The 21,709-nt window shown below is 35.6% G+C and overlaps 3 protein-coding genes and 1 pseudogene across 3 annotated transcripts in view; 3 read left to right on the top strand and 1 right to left on the bottom strand.

The window, feature by feature from the left end:
- Window positions 1-1,909, bottom strand: part of LOC107733246 (kinesin-like protein KIF1A) — a 65,488-nt gene extending 63,579 nt beyond the window's left edge. The window contains exon 1 of the mRNA XM_016544805.1: window positions 1,708-1,909. The gene's annotated coding sequence lies outside the window, so the exon portion shown is untranslated. The remainder of the gene's footprint in view (window positions 1-1,707) is intronic.
- Window positions 1,910-5,134: 3,225 nt separating this feature from the next.
- On the top strand, window positions 5,135-11,923 carry LOC107733245 (allantoinase, mitochondrial-like). The gene is made up of 11 exons (XM_016544804.1): window positions 5,135-5,281; window positions 6,545-6,693; window positions 6,899-7,013; window positions 7,884-8,030; window positions 8,232-8,277; window positions 8,383-8,476; window positions 8,606-8,792; window positions 10,266-10,404; window positions 11,335-11,507; window positions 11,669-11,701; window positions 11,777-11,923. Exons 1-11 carry the CDS (start codon window positions 5,135-5,137, stop codon window positions 11,921-11,923), a joined length of 1,377 nt encoding a protein of 458 aa, XP_016400290.1.
- Window positions 11,924-13,294: 1,371 nt separating this feature from the next.
- Window positions 13,295-17,415, top strand: LOC107733250 (serine--pyruvate aminotransferase, mitochondrial-like; annotated as a pseudogene).
- A 738-nt stretch (window positions 17,416-18,153) lies between these two features.
- Window positions 18,154-21,703, top strand: dtymk (deoxythymidylate kinase (thymidylate kinase)). The gene is made up of 5 exons (XM_016544810.1): window positions 18,154-18,469; window positions 18,765-18,873; window positions 20,014-20,104; window positions 20,329-20,526; window positions 21,514-21,703. The coding sequence occupies exons 1-5, from the start codon at window positions 18,340-18,342 to the stop codon at window positions 21,622-21,624; spliced, it is 639 nt and encodes a 212-aa protein (XP_016400296.1). The 5' UTR covers window positions 18,154-18,339; the 3' UTR covers window positions 21,625-21,703.
- The last annotated feature ends 6 nt before the right edge of the window (window positions 21,704-21,709 follow it).

Below are 21,709 nucleotides of genomic sequence, written 5' to 3'. Positions count from 1 at the left end.
CTCCGCGGAGTACGGTACACACACACACACACACTCTCACACACAAACATGGCTCTACATAACATGAGACGCAGCGGCTAATGCTGGACTGCATGTGTGTGCTATGTCAAAAGAAACAAAGTAAAATGTACAGTAGTATGATAAAATAATATTTAATATTTCGAAGAATTCCCCTGAAAATCCTTTTGAGTATATGCATTTTCTGAAGTCAGTAAGTGAATAAGACACTAAAAGAAAATGACTCAAAAAAAAGATTCATTATGAAAAGTAGTAATCACATGAATGTATCTTTATGAAAAATGCATTACAGAATAAAATTAGTCTATGCTGGGATTTTTAACGGCTATATAGATAGAAGGTTCAAATTTAGTCTTGAATTGTACATGATGAAAAAGGGCTAAAAGACAGATGATGATTACATCGACTTCTAAGCTTTAACATTCCATCAATGGTTATGCTAAAGTTAATTTCTTAAGGTTAAAATTTTGTCTTAAATTCTTGATGATAAAAAAATCTTCATTTTTATGCAAGTTTAGGGGTAATTGAAAGACAATTTTATTATTATTATTATTATTACATCGACTTCTAAGCTTTGGCATTCCATCCATGCTTATGATAAAGTACAATTTGATTATTATTATTATTAATACTATTATTTCTTAAGGTTAAAATGTTGTCTTAAATTCTTGATGATAAAAAAAAAACGTAAAATTAAAAAAGCTTAAAATCTTAAAGTTTAGGGGTAATTGAAAGACCATTTATTATTATTATTATTATTATTACTTCTAAGCATTAATGTTCCATCAATACTCATGCTCAATGGCTACCAGCAACTGTTAGGTTACCAACATTCTTCAAAATATCTTCTTTTGTGTTCCACACACACAGGAATGAAATTCTTATAGGAAGTACATGAGGGTGAGTAAATGATGATAACATTTTCATTTTTGGGTGAACTGTGCCTTTAAAGCACTGCTTTTCTTGGTCATTGGTGTAACAATTAAGTAAGACTTGTTAAATAATATTTCTGACTTGAATATAACCAGTTAGTTTACACATTATCACATGAAATAGGTTTAAAACAATTTGAGGGTGAGTAAATGATGAATTGTAATTTTTGGGTGAACTATGCCTTTAAGGTAATATTTTGCAGTGTAGATCATAAATCCATAATGGAATTTTTTGTCGTCAGTCATTGTGCTCTTAAGTGTCAACAAATCTATATAAATCATTCATTTGTGTGACATCATATGTAGAATATAGTGGGAATTATACGCAATTTCATATGTGTGTTGCCAGTAGTCACTATATTTTCCCAACTCGCTACCATATTAATGAAAAAAAAAAACGTATAATTATAATTCTTTCTCTGGTAAATTCTGGAATCGTGATTCATAAGCTCTATCTTGAAGACATTACTATGTGGCTGCGAGCCTGAGACAATGCATGACAGTGCATTTATCTCGCCCGCACTTAGAAATATGTACACAAGGACAGAGGGCCATTTATGACGAACAACATCTGTTCCAATACTCAATAAAAAAACACTTCTCTGTCATAATAATAATGTCTGGATTTGCTGACAGGCTCTAAATGGCCGCACCCCACGGCAGTCCCACCCTGGTGACCCAACACCAAATAAACAGACAGAGCCTCATTAATACTGCATTGTCCTCTAGAACATGCTAACAATGAAAAAACTCTTACCTTTACAATGGTGATCCTCTGATGCTCTCAGCTATTGACTCTACAGATCAGCTCCCACTACTGCCTCTTGAGCTGGCTTCTCAAATTCTCTTTTTTCAGCTCTTCCTCTGATATGTCGAAAACAGTCTGTTTTTCCCTCTGTTTAACAGAGGATCCTTTATTTGTTCCAGCGAGGTGTAGCTGGATGCCCGGCGAGGCCTGCTTCTTGCTTAAATTCTTGATGATAAAAAAAAAACGTAAAAAAAAAAAAGCTTAAAATCTTAAAGTTTAGGGGTAATTGAAAGACCATTTATTATTATTATTATTATTATTACTTCTAAGCATTAATGTTCCATCAATACTCATGCAACAATGAATGAATGAAAGAATGAATGAACGAACGAACGAACGAATGAATGAACAAACAAATGAACGGACGGACAGACAGAAAGATAGATATTCAAGTAAAAATTGTTTTACTGTAAATATAATTTTCAGAAACTATGGATCTCCAGGGTTGCTTATCAGTTCAAATATTTCACTTTTTTTTTTTTTACTTTATGTTTTTTCTAAAAATGAATCGAAATGAACTGCAGAGAACTGTAAATAATATTTGATCTCATTTTGGCCTTTCCTTTGAGCTATTTGTCAAGAAAAATCAGCTTTCCAGTGGGATTACTCTCAATTCACAAACTATTAGAGCAAATTGGACTGTGCTCTCCCCACAAATCCAGTAAACCCATGTAACACATTCATAAAGGAAGCTTTTCCCACTGACATTAATCCACCTCTATTCTTCTGACTCAGCCTCTGTTTGCATGAATTATGAATTAAGACACACAGTAAAGAAATATATCTCATTATGGAATCAGGATTAAGTATGCCATTAGCATATCTTTATAAAATTTGCATTACTGAAAAAAATGAATCTATGTTGGGATTCTAATAACCTGATCAGTTTTTTTAAGAGTACAAATCAATAATTAAGGTAATATTAACTGAAATATTATAGAATTAAAGACAACATGATTTTGAAAGAGTTAAGGATAACCAAGGAGGTATGAATAGCTTGGAATATCTTTTAAAGAGGTTATTATGCATGCGATTCAAAAGCTTTTTATTTAGTGTCTCTAGATTCTATGTGACACTGCATACGTCAGAAAGAAAACCGACCAGCACATCAGTCTCTCTGAATGCTGTAATGATGATACAGTGTTTGTGAGCAGTTCAAAGCAATTGTTTGTTCTGTCCATATATAATAGAGGGAAGGGAGACAGACCATCCATGACACATCCAGAAACTACCATGGCAGTATTCACTTGGGTTTCACCCAGATTGGATACAAAACTCCAGCTAATGAGCTGGTCACTGACTTCATCTGGGACTTCATTTTGTATTGTCTTTTTCTCTCCCTTTTCATTCTATCATCTTTTGCATGTCTTAGTCCTCCTAACACCTCTTTTTTTCATGCAGTTTTGTCAACATGCCCCTTCCTCAGACGTTTGACCACTTACACCAATGCCTATATCAAACTGTGCCCATTCTTGACTCAATCATAATTCTTGACCCAATATCAAAGTATCCAAGGCAACTCATTCATGACACATAAATCCATATGTGTGACTCACACGGTTTTAGAAATGTGCATGTCCATCTCCATTCTGTCTATCTTTCAGTATAGTGTTATTAGACAAAAAAACTATAAATATATATATTACGTTTATGTATACAGTTTCCATTTGATTGTTGCATGAATTTTATTGGTTTCAACATTAAAAGTGGAAAAAGATATGACATTATTTTTTTTTACTTTATTACATTTTTTTTTGTATACCCACTGCACATCCACTCACAATCAAAAACAAATACAAAATGCAATATTTGTATTTAAGTAATAAATGAATTTATTTAAACAAGTATATTAATACACAAATCTGAGTCATAATATGTATAATTTATAATTAATTAATATACTTTTTGTAGAATTAAGAATTTTTATGATCATTAGGATTTTTATTTTTATTTATTTATTTAGACATTATTTGACAATTAAACACTGACACCCCATTGTCAGTACTGTCATGTCAAAATATATTCTCATTACCATAATGAATATATGTGAACCCAGAAAACAACAAACTAAAAAACAAAATTGGCAAGTAATTAATAATAAATGATCAGTGTATTTGCTGTATTGATTTTTTTTTCTGATTGTTATTCAGATTGGAGTTTTTTCTGATTGAGGCTAAGTGCTAAGACTGAATTTTTTATTTTTCATTCATTTATTTTTTTTATACAACCATTTCTATCTTTTTTTTTTTCTTTTGATTTTGAATGGAAATGGGACATTTCTTTGATTTGCTCTGGGATATGTCCCAGGCAGGAAGGCACAGCAAGCGCCGAGCAACCACAGCATTCATTTAGACACAATGCCAGTCTGAGCAGTCCCTTGTGGCTGCTTTTCTCTCCTTCTGTCTCTTTCTGCTTCCCAACCCTTCCTGCTCTTCTGTCTCAGCTCAGTAGAGCAATGCTTTGAATAATTTATCCAGCTAAAGGGGTGCTGGTGTGGGCCTGACGCCTGATACCGTCTTAAAGGGAATTAAAAGCCTTAAAGCTTTAAGACTAGAAATGATGATACAGGATAATGCATCCTACAATAGTCATACAAAAACAAATCTAATCTTACTACCACACAATATTCCGCTGTATTTTCAGTATGAGTGATTGATTCTATCCGCTTGCTAAGTCTGACGTCACGCGTCACCGCTTCCGGGTCCAAACGCTCTCAGATGCCACAAGAAAACAACAAATGGTACTAATATACACTCAGAATGTGATATAATACTGCTAAAAAATATAATCCTAACATTTATCACCATACCGAAATCCCAGATGGTCAGACAGTGATTCATTTTTTTATAAATCGTTAAAATATTTGTGTCTAGGATGCCGTGAGCACGGAGACTGTAGTGTACACTGTACGTTTTTAAAAGTTTAGCTTAAATGTGTAATATGAATAAATAGTGCTCATAAAGGCTGCTGGGGTGGTATTCTCAAGTGAAACAAGTTGAGGCTTGGACCCAGGGCCATTTCTAGGCATAGGCGAGCTAGGCGGTCGCCTAGCTCGGGGGCAATAGGGATAGGGACGCCTAGCAATAGGGATTTCGCCTAGGGCGTCAAATTGGCTAGAAACGGCCCAGCTTGGACCCAGAAACAGCATTCCTTTCGTCACAACTTAACAAGCAGATAAAGTCATGCTTGTTATTTAACACTCCTCTAAAAAGAATTTACTTTTTATTAACAATCTAAATGTTACAGGTCAAAGAACTTTGATCTTCCTGCTGACACTCGTGTAAAGGTCAATGAGGGAGGTACATTGACCTTAGAGTGAAAGCTTTTGCTGCCAGGAGAGTGAAAGACAGAAGCTCATATAGGCTACATTGCAGACATGGAGCCAGGATCAACTGTCAGTGCTGTGCGAAGCCAGAGGGTTTTGTGTGGAGAGGAAATTCGACCTGCAGTTATCATAATAAAGGAAGGAAAGATTCATAGCATTCTGCCTGATTCAGAAGCTTCAGCGCACACAGCTGGAAAGGTGAGCTAGACTGTGAGACATACGCCACCTGCTGGAGACCACAAGCACTGCAGTCCTCAGGTTTAACCCATAACCACTCCTGTATGGACTGAAATGATTGTAGAAAATGTGGTCAATTTCAATCAGCAAAAGAGTAAAATTGTATATTGTGACAATTTCACATTTGTATAGAATATTTATGAAATATTTATAGCCTACAAATACAGTATATTTGATAGGGACACATAGATAAGTCAGTAGTTTGGCAAGCTGGTTTTAAACACCTTCTTCAAAACCTTCTTAATTTAGAATAGTTTATGGGAATTGTGTTCTTCAAACTAAAATACACTAATTAAACTAGCTAATCTAATAAGTAGTGTGTAAAAAAGTGAATTCAACAAAATTACACTGGCATTAAAGAAAGGGTCAATTATATTATATAATGAAGGTAGATATTAACCAAAAGGTTGAATTATGCTCTCATAACAAAGGTATTTTTTCATAAATGTATAAATTACAATAGTTGTTGGTAAACAGAATGCTTTGATATGTATTGCTGTTTAATGATTTTTGTTTCATAATTATTTAAATTTAGCTAAAAAGCTGTTAAAATGTTGTTGTTTTTTTGCAGTTTTCATTACGACAACCTGTACAAAGTAAACAAATATCTATAAATATGAATGCGTGTTCAATTAACTGTATCATTGCCTAGCACGGTCACATTTTATTTTAAGGTCCATTTCTCACTATTAACAAACCATTAACTATGACTTTTGCCTCAATAAACTCCTAATTTGCTGCTTATTAATAGTTAGTAAGGTAGTTGTTAAGTTTAGGTATTGGGTAGAATTAGGGATGTAGAATATGGTCTTGCAGAATATGTGCTTTATACGTACTAATAAACAGCCAATATGTTATTAATAGGCATGCTAATAAACAATTAGTTTATAGTGAGAATTGGCCCCTATACAAAAGTGTTACCCTTAGCATTATTACTATTATTAACCTGGCAACCAGGCAAGTCACTTAAGAACAAGTTCTTATTTTCAACAACAGCCTGGCAGGAGAATTTAAATCACAAAACACCCTAACAAAACAAGAGTATTTTTCATAATTTTCAGATGTCACTGTTTTAAATGTATTAATTTCAATATTTGTTGGTCGATAGATTAGGTTTGATATTTATTTTTAACATATTTCCCTATTTGCATCCCTAACAATCTAATTTAACCTCAAACATTTTTCATTGCTTCACTAACTAGACAGCATCTTTCTAACAGGTAGTGGATGATGGGGAACAGTCTGATAATGCCAGGTATAAAGGACTGTCATGTTCATGTTAATGAACCAGGCCGTACCTCCTGGGAAGGGTATTGGACTGCCACACAAGCAGCTGCTGCTGGAGGAGTCACCACAATTGTAGACATGCCTCTGTGAGTATAGACTTTCAAATTAACATTCAATAATAATGACTAAACTGAATTTTCAATTATAACAGATGGCAGATCTGGAGAAGTCTATGAGTTACAATTCTCCCAGTCTCCCCCATTCCCTTGGATACTGTTTAGAAATAATATGATTGATAAATAGTTGATAAATAACACAAAACTGACACGATGATTAATTCATGATACACAGAAACAGCATCCCACCAACTATAACTCTTAGAAAATTTCATGAGAAGCTGTGTGCTGCTACAGGACAGTGTTTTGTAGACACAGCATTTTGGGGAGGAGTCATCCCTGGAAACAAGGTACTTACATACTGTACATACTGCACAAACTACAAAATACATTTCAGTTACAGCCTGTTGTTTAACCTTCTAATATTCAAGTATTGTCACTCAATATTGGGAATGCACTATCTAAAGGTAGATATTATTTACCAAAAGTTTGAATCAGGCTTTATAACAAAGGTATTTTCTCATAAATGTATGAATTACAATAGTTGTTGGTAAACAGAATGCTTTGATATTTATCTGTTACCTTTTATATATTTTTTTCTTTGCATTTTTGAATGAATCTGTTGAGTAAATGATACCATGATTCACTTCAAAAGACATCAGTTGCATTAAGATAAGTATATGACACTTCATAGAAACTAGGTCACACTACACAGATTCATACTGAATTTTGCACACTTTTTTTAATGGTCGCGAAGTACGTACTTCTTCAAAATAAGTTTCTACTCAAAGTGTATGCGATTTCGAACGCAGCCATCAACTTTTTCTGGAATAAGATTGCATTTCTGAATAAATCAGTTGGGTAAATGATTCAATGATTTACTCCAAAAGACATCAGCTGTCTCCAAATAAGCATTCTCCATACTTCATTCATACTGCACACATACACAATACTATATAACATACTTTTTAACAGTTACAAAGTAAGTACTTATTCAAAAGAAGCAAGTACATTTACTGTAGACGCAGCTATCTACTTGTTTGCTCCTTGAATGAATCAGTGTTTTTGAAGGCATCGGTTGAGTAAGTGATTCAACGATTCACTCCTAAAGTTACTTTTCACCAACTACTGGTGTAAAAATGTGTTGCCAAAATAACAATAAATAACCATATTTTCTTTGTTTGTCTGCCTGCCCATCTCTTTCTGTGTGTCAATCTCAGCTGGAGCTGAGGCCGATGGTTCAGGCTGGTGTTGCTGGATTTAAGTGCTTTCTGATTCACAGTGGAGTGGATGAGTTTCCTCATGTGAGTGACACAGATCTGCATGCAGCTATGAAACAGCTCCAGGGCACAGGCAGCGTTCTGCTGGTAAGCCATCTCATTTTCTGCTTTCAATCTGATTTCATGAAACATTTCTGCCATAATGAGTATCTTATAATCAGTACCAATGGTAAAATTGTGCACAACTGTCAATGAGAAAAATGCATCTGGTCAGACATAATTTATTATTAGGCATAATTATGGAAATATAATTATGTAACTTAAGTTAATGAAACCTATTTGGTTTAGTTTCATGCAGAGCGAGAAGTCCAGCATGCAGCTGCTGAGAAAGGGGGTGTGAGACTGATCATTTCATGTAAATTAAATTTCAATTCTACTTGAAATGATGAACATGTATTATTTTTAAAATGGAAATTCCTGCTTTACTCCTCTTACTCAGATCCACATGAATATTCCACCTTCCTGAGGTCCAGGCCTGACATTATGGAGATTGAGGCCATCCATACCGTCACTCAGATCTGCTTACAATATCAGTATGTTATGATGAGACCATTTAGAGTGAAGTCCTCAACTTTTGATTATCTAATAGCTGCTTCTGCACACTATGGGTAGCCAGTCAAGATGGGTGGTGAGAAGTCAGCATTTTCTGTTCTTATTATAAGAGTAAGATGCCACATTGTGCACCTGTCATCAGCCCAGCCTCTGGAGCTCATCAGGGCAGCAAGAAAGGCTGGAGCTCCACTGACTGTAGAGACCACCCATCACTACCTCAACCTGTGTGCAGAGAGCATTCCAGCATGTGCAACTCAGTTTAAATGCTGCCCCCCGATACGAGACGCAGCCAGCCGGGTATCAGCAATATGCATTACAGACAATGAAACCGATTCAGGTTGACAGAAAAAGCTGATCAACAAAAGTTGGTCTTTAACAAGTTTCAGTGTAAATTTTACAGAAATATGATTAAGTAATTGTTGACATTAAAATGAATTACTTTCTTCTGTGGAACACTACATTTCGAAGAATACACAGGTCATTTCCCCCATGCAATTACAACTGATGAGGACTGGAGCTTTCAAGCATCAAAAAGGATGTTAAACCACCACCATAAAAGTGACTCATGCACTATATTTCAGGTTTTCTGGAGTCATACAACATAGCTTCGTGAGAGGAACAAACTGAAATTAACTGATATTCTTTGCCTCCAGTCTCATTTGACCTCTTGGAACCATATCAGTCTTGTTTGTGAATTAATTTTGACCAGTTTTGTGAATTGGTTCAACAGAATCATTGGCTATGTTCAGACTGCAAGCAAATCAGTATTTTTTATTTTTTTTCTCAAATCAGTTCTTTTCATGCAGATTGTCTGCATTATTAATTGCAAGTGTTCAGATTTGTGTGTTCATACATAACCAACTTGTCAGCATAGGTTGCTTTGGTTATGACGCAAGCGTACCCACATTTTTGATGAGGCTTTTAAAACAAATGCAGGAAAAAAATGGAGGTGCATCATCTTGATCTCCAAATAAGCGCCCTGTCGAGTCGCGGTGTAGAACTTCTCTGTCGCACAAGAAAAAGGCGACAGAGGAGGCCTCCTTTCGAATATAGTATGAACGCTTTTGCCATTTCCTTCACCGGTTTTGATGTTATCATTGTGTGTCATGTTAAGAGTGACGCAAAAAAACATTTAAGATCTGATCTGAACAGAGCGTCCAGACTGAGATGCATCTGTAAAAATCAGATTTGAATTATATTTCAACCCACCTTCATACATGGTTTGAATTAGATTAGAAAAAAAAATCTATTTTATGTTTTTTTTTTGTTTTTTTTTGCTGTACTTTCAAAAACCCATCTGGATAATATCTGGATATGCAAATAATCAGATTATTGCTGTCAGTCTGAACAAGGCCTATGAAAAGAGAGTCAAAAAGAATGATTCATTCACAAATCGGATATCACTTATTCTCTACTAAATTCCCACAAGGTTATCATATGTCTGTAGAATAATTGCAATATAGAACACAAGACATGTGGACTTTATTCACTTACTTGTTTAATTTAATACTTTGATTATGGTGCTTTTGGATCCATTTTGAAGCTTGAAGGCTCCCCATTACTTTAAAAAATGTTCAAAAATTCAAAATTTCTCTTTTTGTATTCCACAGAAGAAAGTCAGTCAGACAGCTTTGGAACATAATAATGACAGAATTTACATTTTGCATGAACAAGTCACTTTTGATTGTCCTATGAACTTCCACAAACCTCAATTACAGTGCATTCTAACCATAATCGATTATAGTCAATCTATAATCTGTTTCTTTTTAGGAGCTCCTATGGTCTGCACTCAAAGCTGGTGATATTGATATGGTTGTGTCAGATCATTCACCATGCACACCTGACCTAAAGTGTTTAGACAGTGGTGATTTCACACAGGCATGGGGAGGGATCTCTTCTCTGCAGTTTGGTAGGCTGTCAATGTACTAATATACTCATGCACTCACATGATGGCCAAAGTCCTTTGTGAGGCAAACAGTGGTCCACCAACAATTTACCAATCAGACTAATGATGAACTAAAAAAAAACAAAAAAACACTGACATTCAGGGATCAAGACAGAGTCCCAGATTGGACCCAGCTTAAAAATATATATCTACACTTGTATGAATAAAGTATATGAACTTGCATTTAGCATGGATTTCTGCCTCAACCGGTCATAAAATTTGACCTGAACAAAAGACAAACACAGTATGATGAAAACAAATAACACACAAACCAGGATGTTCCATAGCACTATTAGCAACATTGTTTCAACAAATGAAACCAAAGCTGTTTGCAAAAACATCTCAACCTAACCATCATGATTTGGAGCTACTTTGCTAAATCAGGGCCTGGACTGCTAGCTATCATTGATAGAAAGCTGAAGCTCAGGTTTATCAGGACATTTTGCATGGGAATGAAAGGCCATTTGTCTTCCAGTTGAAGCTCAACAGAAGTTGGGTGATGCAACAGGACAACGACCCAAAGATCAGACGCAAATCAACAACAACAACAAAATGGGTTCAGCAGAAGAAAATAGGCCTTTGGATTGACGCTGAAGAATAGTGAGGAAAAGTGCAGTTTTCCTCAGTAATTACAGTACTTGTGTAGGTTTTTGCTTCCAAAAAAATGTTCACTTACTTTTTCCACATTGAACTGTATATTTAAATTGTGAATTGTTGGCTATTATCAAATTTTCCAATTTTATGGCCGAATGAATTTGTACAGAAATTCATGGTCTCGCAAGTTAAATGACCAAATGCAAGAGTGTTCGTCATGCATTTTGAGTAAGCAAAGACCTGAGACACGTTTCATATGGCGTTACTAAAATTGTCATTCATCTCGCTGTTTACCAACAGGTTTATCTTTGTTCTGGACATCAGCTTTTAAAAGAGGGTTTTCATTTTTTGACACAGTAAGACTCTTGTGTAAAGAGCCTGCTCAACTATGTCGCCTTGACGACCAAAAAGGGAGTCTCATTCCAGGTCACGATGCAGACTTAATCATTTGGGATCCAGAAAAAGAGTTTACGGTGAGAAAGACAGGGATTCACTCAAGCGGGTTGAGATGAGATGCTCTAAACGACTGACAGAAAAATAGAACATGTTTGTTGCTAAAATTCTGTCTTCCTCTATAAATACACTGAAAGCTTTTTGGAGTTTGCAAGTGAATGCATATAATTTAATTTCCTAGGTGAACAAAGACAACATACATCACAAAAACAAGGTAGGTTAAATTTTACTCCGTATAATTGTTCATGTAAAAGAAATCAATTCTTTTTCACTTTTTCTTTCTTTTTAGTTAACACCGTACCTTGGTCTTGCTCTGCGAGGGAAGGTGAAGGCCACTATAGTCCGAGGGAAGGTGGTTTACAATCATGGCTGTTTCAGTTTTCAGCCTCTTGGGAAGCCTCTCTTTATTCAGCACAAGACACCGTCCCCTTTGTAAACTAAGCACATAAAGCACATTACATTATCTCACCTTACTCATCACTGTTAGGATGTGCTACGGTAAAAATGGTGCTGTGTGGCATGTAATTTTAGAGTACAATTTATTTAATTGATTGTGCAGTATTCAAAAATGCATTGGGTAACACTTTGCACAAACACTGCAAACAAACAGTAACTACTACTACTACTAAAACTAATGCATTTCAGAATTAACCTAATACAGGGGTGGCGAACGTCGGTCCTGGAGAGCCGCAGCCCTGCAGAGTTTTGCTTCAACCCTAATCAAACACACCTGAACAAGCTAATCAAGGTCTGAAGGGTTACTAGAAAGCTACAGGCAGGTGAGATTTTATTAGGGTTGGAGCTGAACTCTGCAGGGCTGCGGCTCTCCAGGACCCCTGACCTAATACTTAATCTTAATGGGATAGTTTATCCAAAAAAGAACATTCTGTCATAATGTACTTCTTATAGCATTTCAAACCTGTATGACTTTCTTTCTTCTGTGGAAGATGAAAGAAGTTATTTTGAAGAAAGTTCTGTTTCAGTTCTAATTGACTTCGATTCCCATTGTATTTTTTGTCCATACAATGAATGTCAATGGAAACTGAAACATTCTTTAAAATACCCTCTTTAAGTATGCAAAATATGTCATGGAGCTTTTGGAACAAGCTGATATTCTGTTTAAAATTGTTATATAATTTGTAAATGTACATAAATGTTACACATATTTTTGAGCCAATTCAAATCTCTTAGACCCCCAAAATAGAGAGTTTACACAATTGTATTTTATGCATTAAAATATGAATGTGATGAATTTTTGGACATTTTCATTCAATCATTAATATTATTTGTTAATTAATAATGGATACTGTTAACATACAATGTTGTTGATGACCAAGCTCTATTTTAAATGTAGGTTTCTTCAGGAAATAATAGAAGTAATTCATGTTTAACCCAACTTCAAAGCAAAACTGTGAATTTCAAAGTTTGCTTTAAATTTTTAGAACTCATTTAATGCTTTACATGTAAAATACATTATCAATAAGGAATTTTGAAATTCTTTAACTGATATTTGTGGTTTACTTGTTTTTATGAGCAGACATTGTCAAAGTGTTACTCACACTAATGTCTAACTACATTTTAAATAAGCTGGATCATTTATTGTGAGTGTGTATATATATATATATATATATATATATATATACACACACACACACACATTTATGATGGCACTGTAAATGGCATTTCCTAGTTGAACAAATTTGAATAGAAAATAGGAAAATGATATGTTTGTTAATTAAACAGCTGCTGTCACTGCTCATCTGCACTGTTCAGTATATCAGGTCTCAATGTTAACCATTGCCTCAGTCTGTCAGTGTCGTGGCAGCATTATGTCCTCTCTGTTCGTTCTTCCACCGGAATGTCTGTTACAGCCTTTTCCCGTCCCCCAGCGACTTATGCTTGGACCAGGACCATCCAATGTGCCCACACGGATCGCAGCAGCCGGAGCGCAGCCCATGCTGGGGCCACCTGCATGCAGAAACCATTGAGGTAATACAGTACAGTGTGTTTATTAGGTGCATACTAGGGACTACTGACTTTTTAGGTCACCATTTTTATGACGCTTTACCATGTTAAATCATATTGGCTTAAAGGGATAATTCACCCAAATATTATAATTTACTCACCCTTATATTGATCAAAATGTGTACTGTAACCTGACATTCTCCTATGTGGAACTGTATTATGGGATTCATTTGTCACCAAAACAGTTTGGTAAGCAAAATTGCCAAAATCTTCTGTGTTCAACAGAAGAAAGAAAATCACAGGTTTGGAACAACATAAGTGTGATGATAAATGATGACAGAATTTTCGTTTCTGAGTGAACTTTAAACAACTGCAACATAAGTAGCTAAAATGGCTTGAATCTGGCTAGTAACATTGTACCGGTTGAAGAAAATAAACAGTATAGTATCTTGTTAATAAGAGATTTTAAAAAGTAAATAACTTGTAGTCCTGCTACATAAATAATTGTGTCATAATCCTTATCTATGAATGAAGTGAATTCATTGTTTGCTTGTTTTGCTTTCAGATTATGAATCAGGTCAAAAGTGGCATTCAGTATGCATTTCAGACCCGAAACCGAGTGACTCTAGCTGTGAGTGGACCAGGTCATGCTGCTATGGATTGTGCCATCTTTAACTCACTGGAGCCCGGAGAGAATGAAAGCTGTCAGTGGCATATGTGGAGAGAGGGCTGCAGAGATAGCTGAGAGAATAGGTACAGATTCTGCTTTTACTAGAAAGCCTGGAATTAAGAGTTATAAAGGTGATTCAGATCATCATTAATTCATATCAAACACTCTTCACTAGGTGCCAAGATGAACACCGTTGTAACCTCTGCTGGTGGGTACTTTACAAATGAGGGAATTGAGCAGGTACAAATTATGTTTCATTAACCATTTATGTATTTACTACATATGATCAACCATGTTTGTCTCGTTTTATAGGCATTAGATAAATACAGTGGTGTTCTTTCTCACACATGGAGAATCCTCCACAGGAGTTGTCCACCCCACAGACGGCATAGGTGACCTTTGCCACAAGTAAGACATTTCTGCTTGAAAAGAGTTGCTTCAGATTAAGACTCTCTATTAAAATCAGCATTTTGCATATTTTAGTCCATTTTTACCTGTATATAAATAAATACAAACACATGCATGTATATATTTAAGAAAAATATGTAATGTTTATATATTAAACATATATATAATAATATAAATATATAAATGTATATACACATGTAAATATTTTCTAAATATATACTGAATGTGTGTGTATTTATATATACATAAGAAATAAACACAGTACACACTCATATATTATGTAAACAAACACTTTTATTTTGGATGCGATTAATCGCGATTAATCCTTTGACAGCATTAACTTTTACTAACTTTGTGGTCACCTCTATGATAGGGTACTCCTAAAAATGGACCTTTGGCAGGTATAAAAGTCTTCCTCTTCTGGCAAAACAGAGGATAGGATTATTCATGTTGGTTGGACTACATGATTCATGTTGGACTACACAGATTTGTGTCCAATTAAATGCGTTCAAGAATGAGAATGTCCCTCCCCCCCAAATTTTAAAATCAAATATAAATGTAACCAGAGCCGATCCTATACTTCTGGGGGCCCTACGCAAAACTGTGTCAGCGGGGGTTGGGGGGTTGGGGTTATGAATGAATGAAACGCATTTGTTCGTGTTTCACTCCGTCTTGAATCGCGCTCACGGAAACTGCTTGAAAAACAGTGTCTCTTCCGCTGCTCGGTACACTTTCAACTCTTTTTTTTTTTGTCTCGAGCAAGAGACTGTAGGCCTATGACATTGACATTACATGATCTGACTGATTTTTACATAGAAAGGGCGACAGCGAATGCATTAAAAGAAATTAACACTCATGTTTTCATAACCGCTGGCCAAATTCAAAAACGAAACTGAAATCAGATCATCTTTGAGAGCAAGGGGGCCCCCTGGTGTTTCGGGGGCCCTACGCAGCTTGCGTACTTTGCGTATAGGGAGGATCGGCTCTGAATGTAACTAAAACTATACAGACAAAGCTAATAAAACTGATAAAACCAAGTAAAATTTTAAATGAAAAAATAAAATCAACATATTTGCAAAAACTAATAGTATATCAGTGGTACTAAAATATCATTGCAACTAACAAGCTCCAAATCATTTACATTTAAGTTACCAGAAGCCTTTTATAATCTACGTGTGTGTTATTTTATATATTTATAATTATGCATTACATAATATCACATATTTATTTTGTTTTTTTGGTCACACTTTATTTTAAGGTCCAATTCTTGCCATTAACAAACCATTAGCTACGACTTTTGCCTCAATAATCACCTAATTTGCTGCTTGTTAATAGTTGGCAAGGTAGTTGTTAAGTCTAGGTAGGATTAGGGATGTAGAATATGGTCTTGCAGAATATGTGCTTTATAAGTACTAATAAACAGTCAATATGTTATTAATAGGCATGCTAATAAGCAACTAGTTAATAGTGAGAATTGGTCCCTATACTAAAGTGTTATCTTTTTTTTTAGTAAATTCTGTTCTGTCATTCAGGTACAACTGTTTATTTCTGGTTGATTCAGTAGCAGCATTGGGAGGTACTCCTATCTGCATAGATGAGCAAGGCATCACCACATTACATGCTCTGGCACTACAATCACTGCCTGCATGGGGTCCATGATTTAAAATGTACTTGTATCACTAGGTATTGACATTATGTATACTGGCTCTCAGAAGGTTTTGAACGCACCTCCAGGAACTGCACCAATCTCCTTCAGTGAGAGAGCATGGTGAGACAAAACAGCTTCAAGCCAGATTTATTTATTTATTTATTTTAATTCAATATGTGACAAAAAAAAATTCTCTTTTTTTTTTTGACAAAACAGCCAGAAAATATTTAACAGGAGGACAAAACCAATCTCTTACTTCTTGGATATGAGCTGGTTGGCAAATTACTGGGGTTGTGATGACAAGCCTGTACGTGCATAAGAACCATTCATCACATTTAACAAGCGCTGATATAACAGCTCATTAAACACTGGAGGCCTCATTCATGTTAAGTTAGAAAACAAAGTAGTCCAAGAAGAAAGAAATCAATATGCTCAGACCTCTGAAGTCAATTCTCTATCACTAAATGGTGATAGAATATTGTGCATATACTGTATGTTAAAGTTTCTCTAACTGTGCAGTTTTCACCACACTGGACCTGTATCTTCTTTCTATGGTCTGCGTGAGAGTCTGGCCATCCTAGCAGAGACTGTGAGATCTTATTCTGTACTTGAATACTCTTGAGAAACGTGAATTTTGTAAAAAAGCACATATTACCATATATTTTATTTTTAGGGTCTTGAGAACTCATGGAAATGGCACAAAGCGCTTGCAGAGTACTTCCATAAAGGCTTAGAAGAAATGGGCCTAAAACTGTTTGTGCAGGATACGGTTGGCAGAAGAAGCCTCAAACATCACAACAGATCTCACATATATCGAATTACTACAACTCACATTACATTTTCTGAAAACATCTTGTGTCTTATAGAACGCAAGACTGCCAACGGTTACCACAATAGTAGCTCCCCCAGGATATGACTGGCGGGAAATCACAGGGTATATTATGAAGACCTATAACATTGAAATCTCTGGGGGTATTGGACCATCTGCTGGCATGGTGAGAAGCTATTAGTTTCAATTAATCATAACTGACAGACGTCGGGACAAAAAGCCGTTCCCATGCATTTACATTGTGTGTTAAAAAGACACAATGGTCAGTAACTGGTTTGTTTCTCATATTTTTTTTTACAGGTTTTGTGTGTGGGATTGATGGGATGTAACAGCAGCAAGGCCAATGTGGAAAAGGTGTTGGAGGCCTTGGCTGATGCTCTAAAACACTGTCACAAGAGCAGAGTCTGACAGCATGACACGTCATCAATAAAAAGTCCAGCATTTTAACCCTTTAACGGTGATGTTCAATTATTTTTGGTGATATCCCTCTGTGCTCCTCCTTAAACATAGGCCTAAGCTATTATTAATTTAGCTGACACTTACAAATGTGTAAAAAAAAAAAAAACAGAAGCCTACAATATTAGCAGTTATGTTACCCCAGGTGAAAAAGAAAGTATACTTCCATAATGTACTTAAAGTGCTCTATTTTCGCACAAAATTAGCGCGCAAAAATAGAGCACTTTAAGTACATTATGGAAGTGTACTTTTTTTTAACCTGGGACATTTTTACTGAAAAACTGCTATGAAATAAACATGTTTTCCACATTTTTATCTTAAGTTTTTTTTCTGAATAATCAGAAATAATGGAACCTTATAAGCAGGCATTTGTTCTATTATTTACTGTAGGCCTATATTTTCCATTTTGAAAAAAAAAAGGCTTTTGCCAATTGGGGGTTACAACCCAACACCTTTTTTTCTAAATAATTTGCATAGTGTAGCTTTAAGAAGAACATGATATACATACATAACTGCATTTAAACTAAATCGAGGCATTTAAACTAATTAAAAGGCACAAAAATGATTACAATAAATATTAGTACTTCACAACAACATTGCATAACTACATAATCTGCCTAAGCCTCATGTCTGAAGTTGATATAAATAAACCTTTATAAACAACTGTGTCCTCACCGTTTCTAATCAGGGAGATCGCATTTGATTTGTCCTTTCGCGGGCACCGTAGGAAGGATGTTACGTATGTACGTGTGTGTGTTTTTTTTTTTTTTAAAGAAAAGTACCGCGTAAAGAGATCACGGTTTAGGATTATTTGCTAGCCATTGTCAGTATTTGCTCCCTGTTGTTCTGCCTTTTTAAACAGTGTTTTTAAGAGCCATGTCTTGCAGAAGAGGAGCTTTAATTGTCCTTGAGGGAGTAGACAGAGCCGGGAAAACTACGCAATGTCAAAAACTCGTACATGCGTTGCAGCAGAGCGGACGAGCGGCAGAAATTATGCGATTTCCAGGTAAGATTACTTTCCTCCTCTTGTCTTAAGCTATCCCATGGTAAACCATTTGTGAAGCCTTGCCTAGACGGACTCGGATTCGGAAATATTAAAATGATAGTGAAGCATCCTGTGGTTTTTATAACTAACTTATCTCAAAAACCAAAACTAAAAGAAGTGAGCCGTTTTGCCTGGATCTTAACTTAATGACATAAAGAAGGCTGTGATTTGGCAGCTCACTGGGGTTTGAGACAGCCTTAGTCCATGTCAGTGTTAGTATTTTTTGTACTGAAGAGGTTTTTTTTTTTTTAAACAGACAGAACCACTAAAATCGGTCAGCTGATCAGTTCATACCTGGAGAAGAAGAGTAATCTGGAGGATCATACTGTTCACCTGCTGTTTTCTGCAAACCGATGGGAAATGGTGTAGGTTATCTCTCCAGAGTAGGGATGGGAAGATTCATGGGAAGATTCATCGGCATAAAAAGTTAACGATGCGATGCATGGGTTTAAAAAGTGTGTATCGGCTACAAGTTGGCATTTGTATCGCGATGCATCGTTTCTAACATATTTGTATCGGTAAAAAACCGATTTATTTATATATAATTACTAGTGGATGCGCTATACTTTTATTATTTAGAAAGTGACCAATATTTTATATGTAGATTGATTTCTCCTCTCTAAACTGTTTCTCAAGCGCGTTCTCTCATCACCACTGCTGCGTGAATATGACGGATCACAACAACACTACCAGAGACCTGAGGAAAAGCGGGGATTAAAGTCCAAAATCTGACTTGAAATAACCCAACAAATCTATCGGGGCTAAAGCGGTTCCATTAACGACTAATTAAATACAATCTCACTAATTTGTGCACGCTTATTCTTAAGCAGACCTTAATGTCGATCATGGATCAAATCGATCCACCATCGCAAACAGCGAATAGGCTATATCTGTGCTGTTTAATGCATTTGAGACGTTGTGTTTTCCTCAGTGCATAACTGACATGTCATAGGTATATTTTATCTGTAAATGTTAGAAAGTCACGCAAACGTGTCCATTTTGCTGTCAGGAGTGGGCGAGGCACGCGAGAGCAACGAGTGCTGCTGCTGCGCGCATGCGCACTAAACAGACTGAGCGCAATTGAATAGGAGCGAAATAATTCTGAGTAAAATATACATTTTGCTAAAAAATTTGTTTTTGGACATTAAATGTGTCTTTTGTAGGATTTTAAACCTACATATAAAGTGTATTTTTATGATAGCAGTAACTAAGTGGACCGCATTTTGTTGAATTGAATCGAAATCGGATCGCACTGCATCGTAACGGGTGAATCGGATCGCATCGGTAGCTGCTTCATATGTATCTTTAATATATCGTATCGTTGGCTATGCATCGAAATGCGTATCGTATCAGCCTCAGTCATGGAGATGCACATCCCTACTCCAGAGTTTATGTTGACATGAATCTAGTAAAGTGCATGAACAGGAATGGCTCATTAATTTATCATTCATTAAGTGGATCAACCCAATTATCTGTCAACCAATCAGTCTGTTTTCTTACTTCAGGCCTCTGATGAAACAAAAGTTGGAACAAGGGATCGATCTAGTGGTGGACCGCTATGCGTTTTCTGGAGTTGCTTTCACTAGTGCCAAGCCTGTGAGTGTTACTGTTACTCCAATACAGGGAAAACATATTGTATTCATTTATAAAGTATGTTCATGTACATTAATGTCATGTCACGTGACAGTAAAGACTTTTGTTAATTTTACATAAATGAACAATATAAATATAATATTTTATTGAATGCTGTTATTTTGAACTAAATATTCATCACAAATCTGAGAAAGAGACATTACTTTAGTTGTTTTCTATATGTTCAGGGCTTCTCTCTGGAGTGGTGCATGAATCCAGATATTGGACTTCCAAAACCAGACCTGGTGATGTTTTTGCAGCTCAATCCCAATATGGCAGCAAACCGTGGAGAATTTGGAATTGAACGGTATGAAACCAGCGCCTTCCAACGGACAGTGCATCAAAGATTTGAAGAGCTGATGCAAGATTCCTCAGTCAACTGGAAGGTGGTTTATTTTATTTTATAAACCTAATTAATGTAAACTTACCGTATGTAATCTTCAAATTAATTGAGTCTAGCGCACGATATAGGCACGTGTTATGAGTGACGCAGACAGCACACACAAACACGAACACATGCTGAATAAAAAAATGAATATTAGTCAAATTTAAAATAAACATTTGCATTTGAATGTTAGGAGTGCGTCAGGGAGCGTCATCAGTGGAGCACGAGATGCAGTGATGATGATGTAAGCGACGTTGTTGCATTTGAATGTTTTGTAAGTCTAGCCCACGTGATGCGCCGCTGCTGTGATATGCATTCAAAATATTAGAGAAATATAGAAGCTCAATGTGGATTAGATCTTGATTAGGTTAAAACCGAAACCAAAACACGTCGCGAATTTGTGGTGGTTTATTCCTTTTCACTGCGTCTCATGTCTTTAAATGCAATCTGAGTGATGGGCGATTCGGCTCTTTGTATTAAGCAATGCATAAATACGTGATGCTGTTTTTCATAATTGTTTATGCAATTTACGAAATTATATTTGATTTTTATTTAGTTCAAGTTAGTGAGATTATTTCGTTTGTTAATTTAGACAATGCACGTTTTTTTTATAGAGATACTTCCTTGCGTTGACAATTTAAATGCGCTGCATTATTTTGCTCATTGCGCCCTCCTGTGGCCTCGGGAGACAAGACAAAAGTTTCTTTAAGACCTATTTAATCTGCATATAAAACATTAGAAATTAGATATTTGTTTAATTTTTATTTTGTGTTTGATTGTTAAAACAAAAAATATTTGTTGTTTGTCTCAAATTGTGTTAATTTAAAAATACAGTGGTTAAATAAAAAAAAAAATTATATTGCTCTGTTTTAAAAAAGGTTATAAAAAATGTCAATAATTATCGATACCGAACGATATGAAACATTATATCGTTGATACATTTTTTAGCTATATCGCCCAGCCCTAATCTCTATCTTTCAATCTCTAGGTAATTGATGCTGCAAGGACCATAGAAGAGGTGCACAAAGATATTAAGCGTTTAAGTGAAGACATCATCAGTTTAGCCCAGAATCAGCCAGTTGGAGAGCTGTGGAGGTGAACGGATCACCTGAAACTTTTAATAAATACACTTTAAATGTTTTTCTTTTTTCTGTCACTGTGGAATAGTACAGAAAATACAGAAT

Source organism: Sinocyclocheilus rhinocerous, unplaced genomic scaffold (genome assembly GCF_001515625.1).
Source record: "Sinocyclocheilus rhinocerous isolate Xijiao unplaced genomic scaffold, SAMN03320098_v1.1 scaffold2867, whole genome shotgun sequence".
Lineage (NCBI taxonomy): Eukaryota > Metazoa > Chordata > Actinopteri > Cypriniformes > Cyprinidae > Sinocyclocheilus > Sinocyclocheilus rhinocerous.
Note: the sequence above shows the minus strand (reverse complement) of the source record. Positions and strands in the feature narration are given on the sequence as shown.

Excerpts from the sequence above, each read along its gene's own strand:
- LOC107733245 (XM_016544804.1), top strand. The coding sequence starts at position 5,135 with ATGGAGCCAGGATCAACTGTCAGTGCTGTGCGAAGCCAGAGGGTTTTG. Across the intron at positions 6,694-6,898 it reads ACAATTGTAGACATGCCTCT|AAACAGCATCCCACCAACTA; the intron begins GTGAGTATAGAC and ends CATGATACACAG. Across the intron at positions 8,477-8,605 it reads CAGATCTGCTTACAATATCA|AGTAAGATGCCACATTGTGC; the intron begins GTATGTTATGAT and ends TCTTATTATAAG.
- dtymk (XM_016544810.1), top strand. The coding sequence starts at position 18,340 with ATGTCTTGCAGAAGAGGAGCTTTAATTGTCCTTGAGGGAGTAGACAGA. Across the intron at positions 18,874-20,013 it reads GCAAACCGATGGGAAATGGT|GCCTCTGATGAAACAAAAGT; the intron begins GTAGGTTATCTC and ends TTCTTACTTCAG. Across the intron at positions 20,527-21,513 it reads ATTCCTCAGTCAACTGGAAG|GTAATTGATGCTGCAAGGAC; the intron begins GTGGTTTATTTT and ends TTCAATCTCTAG.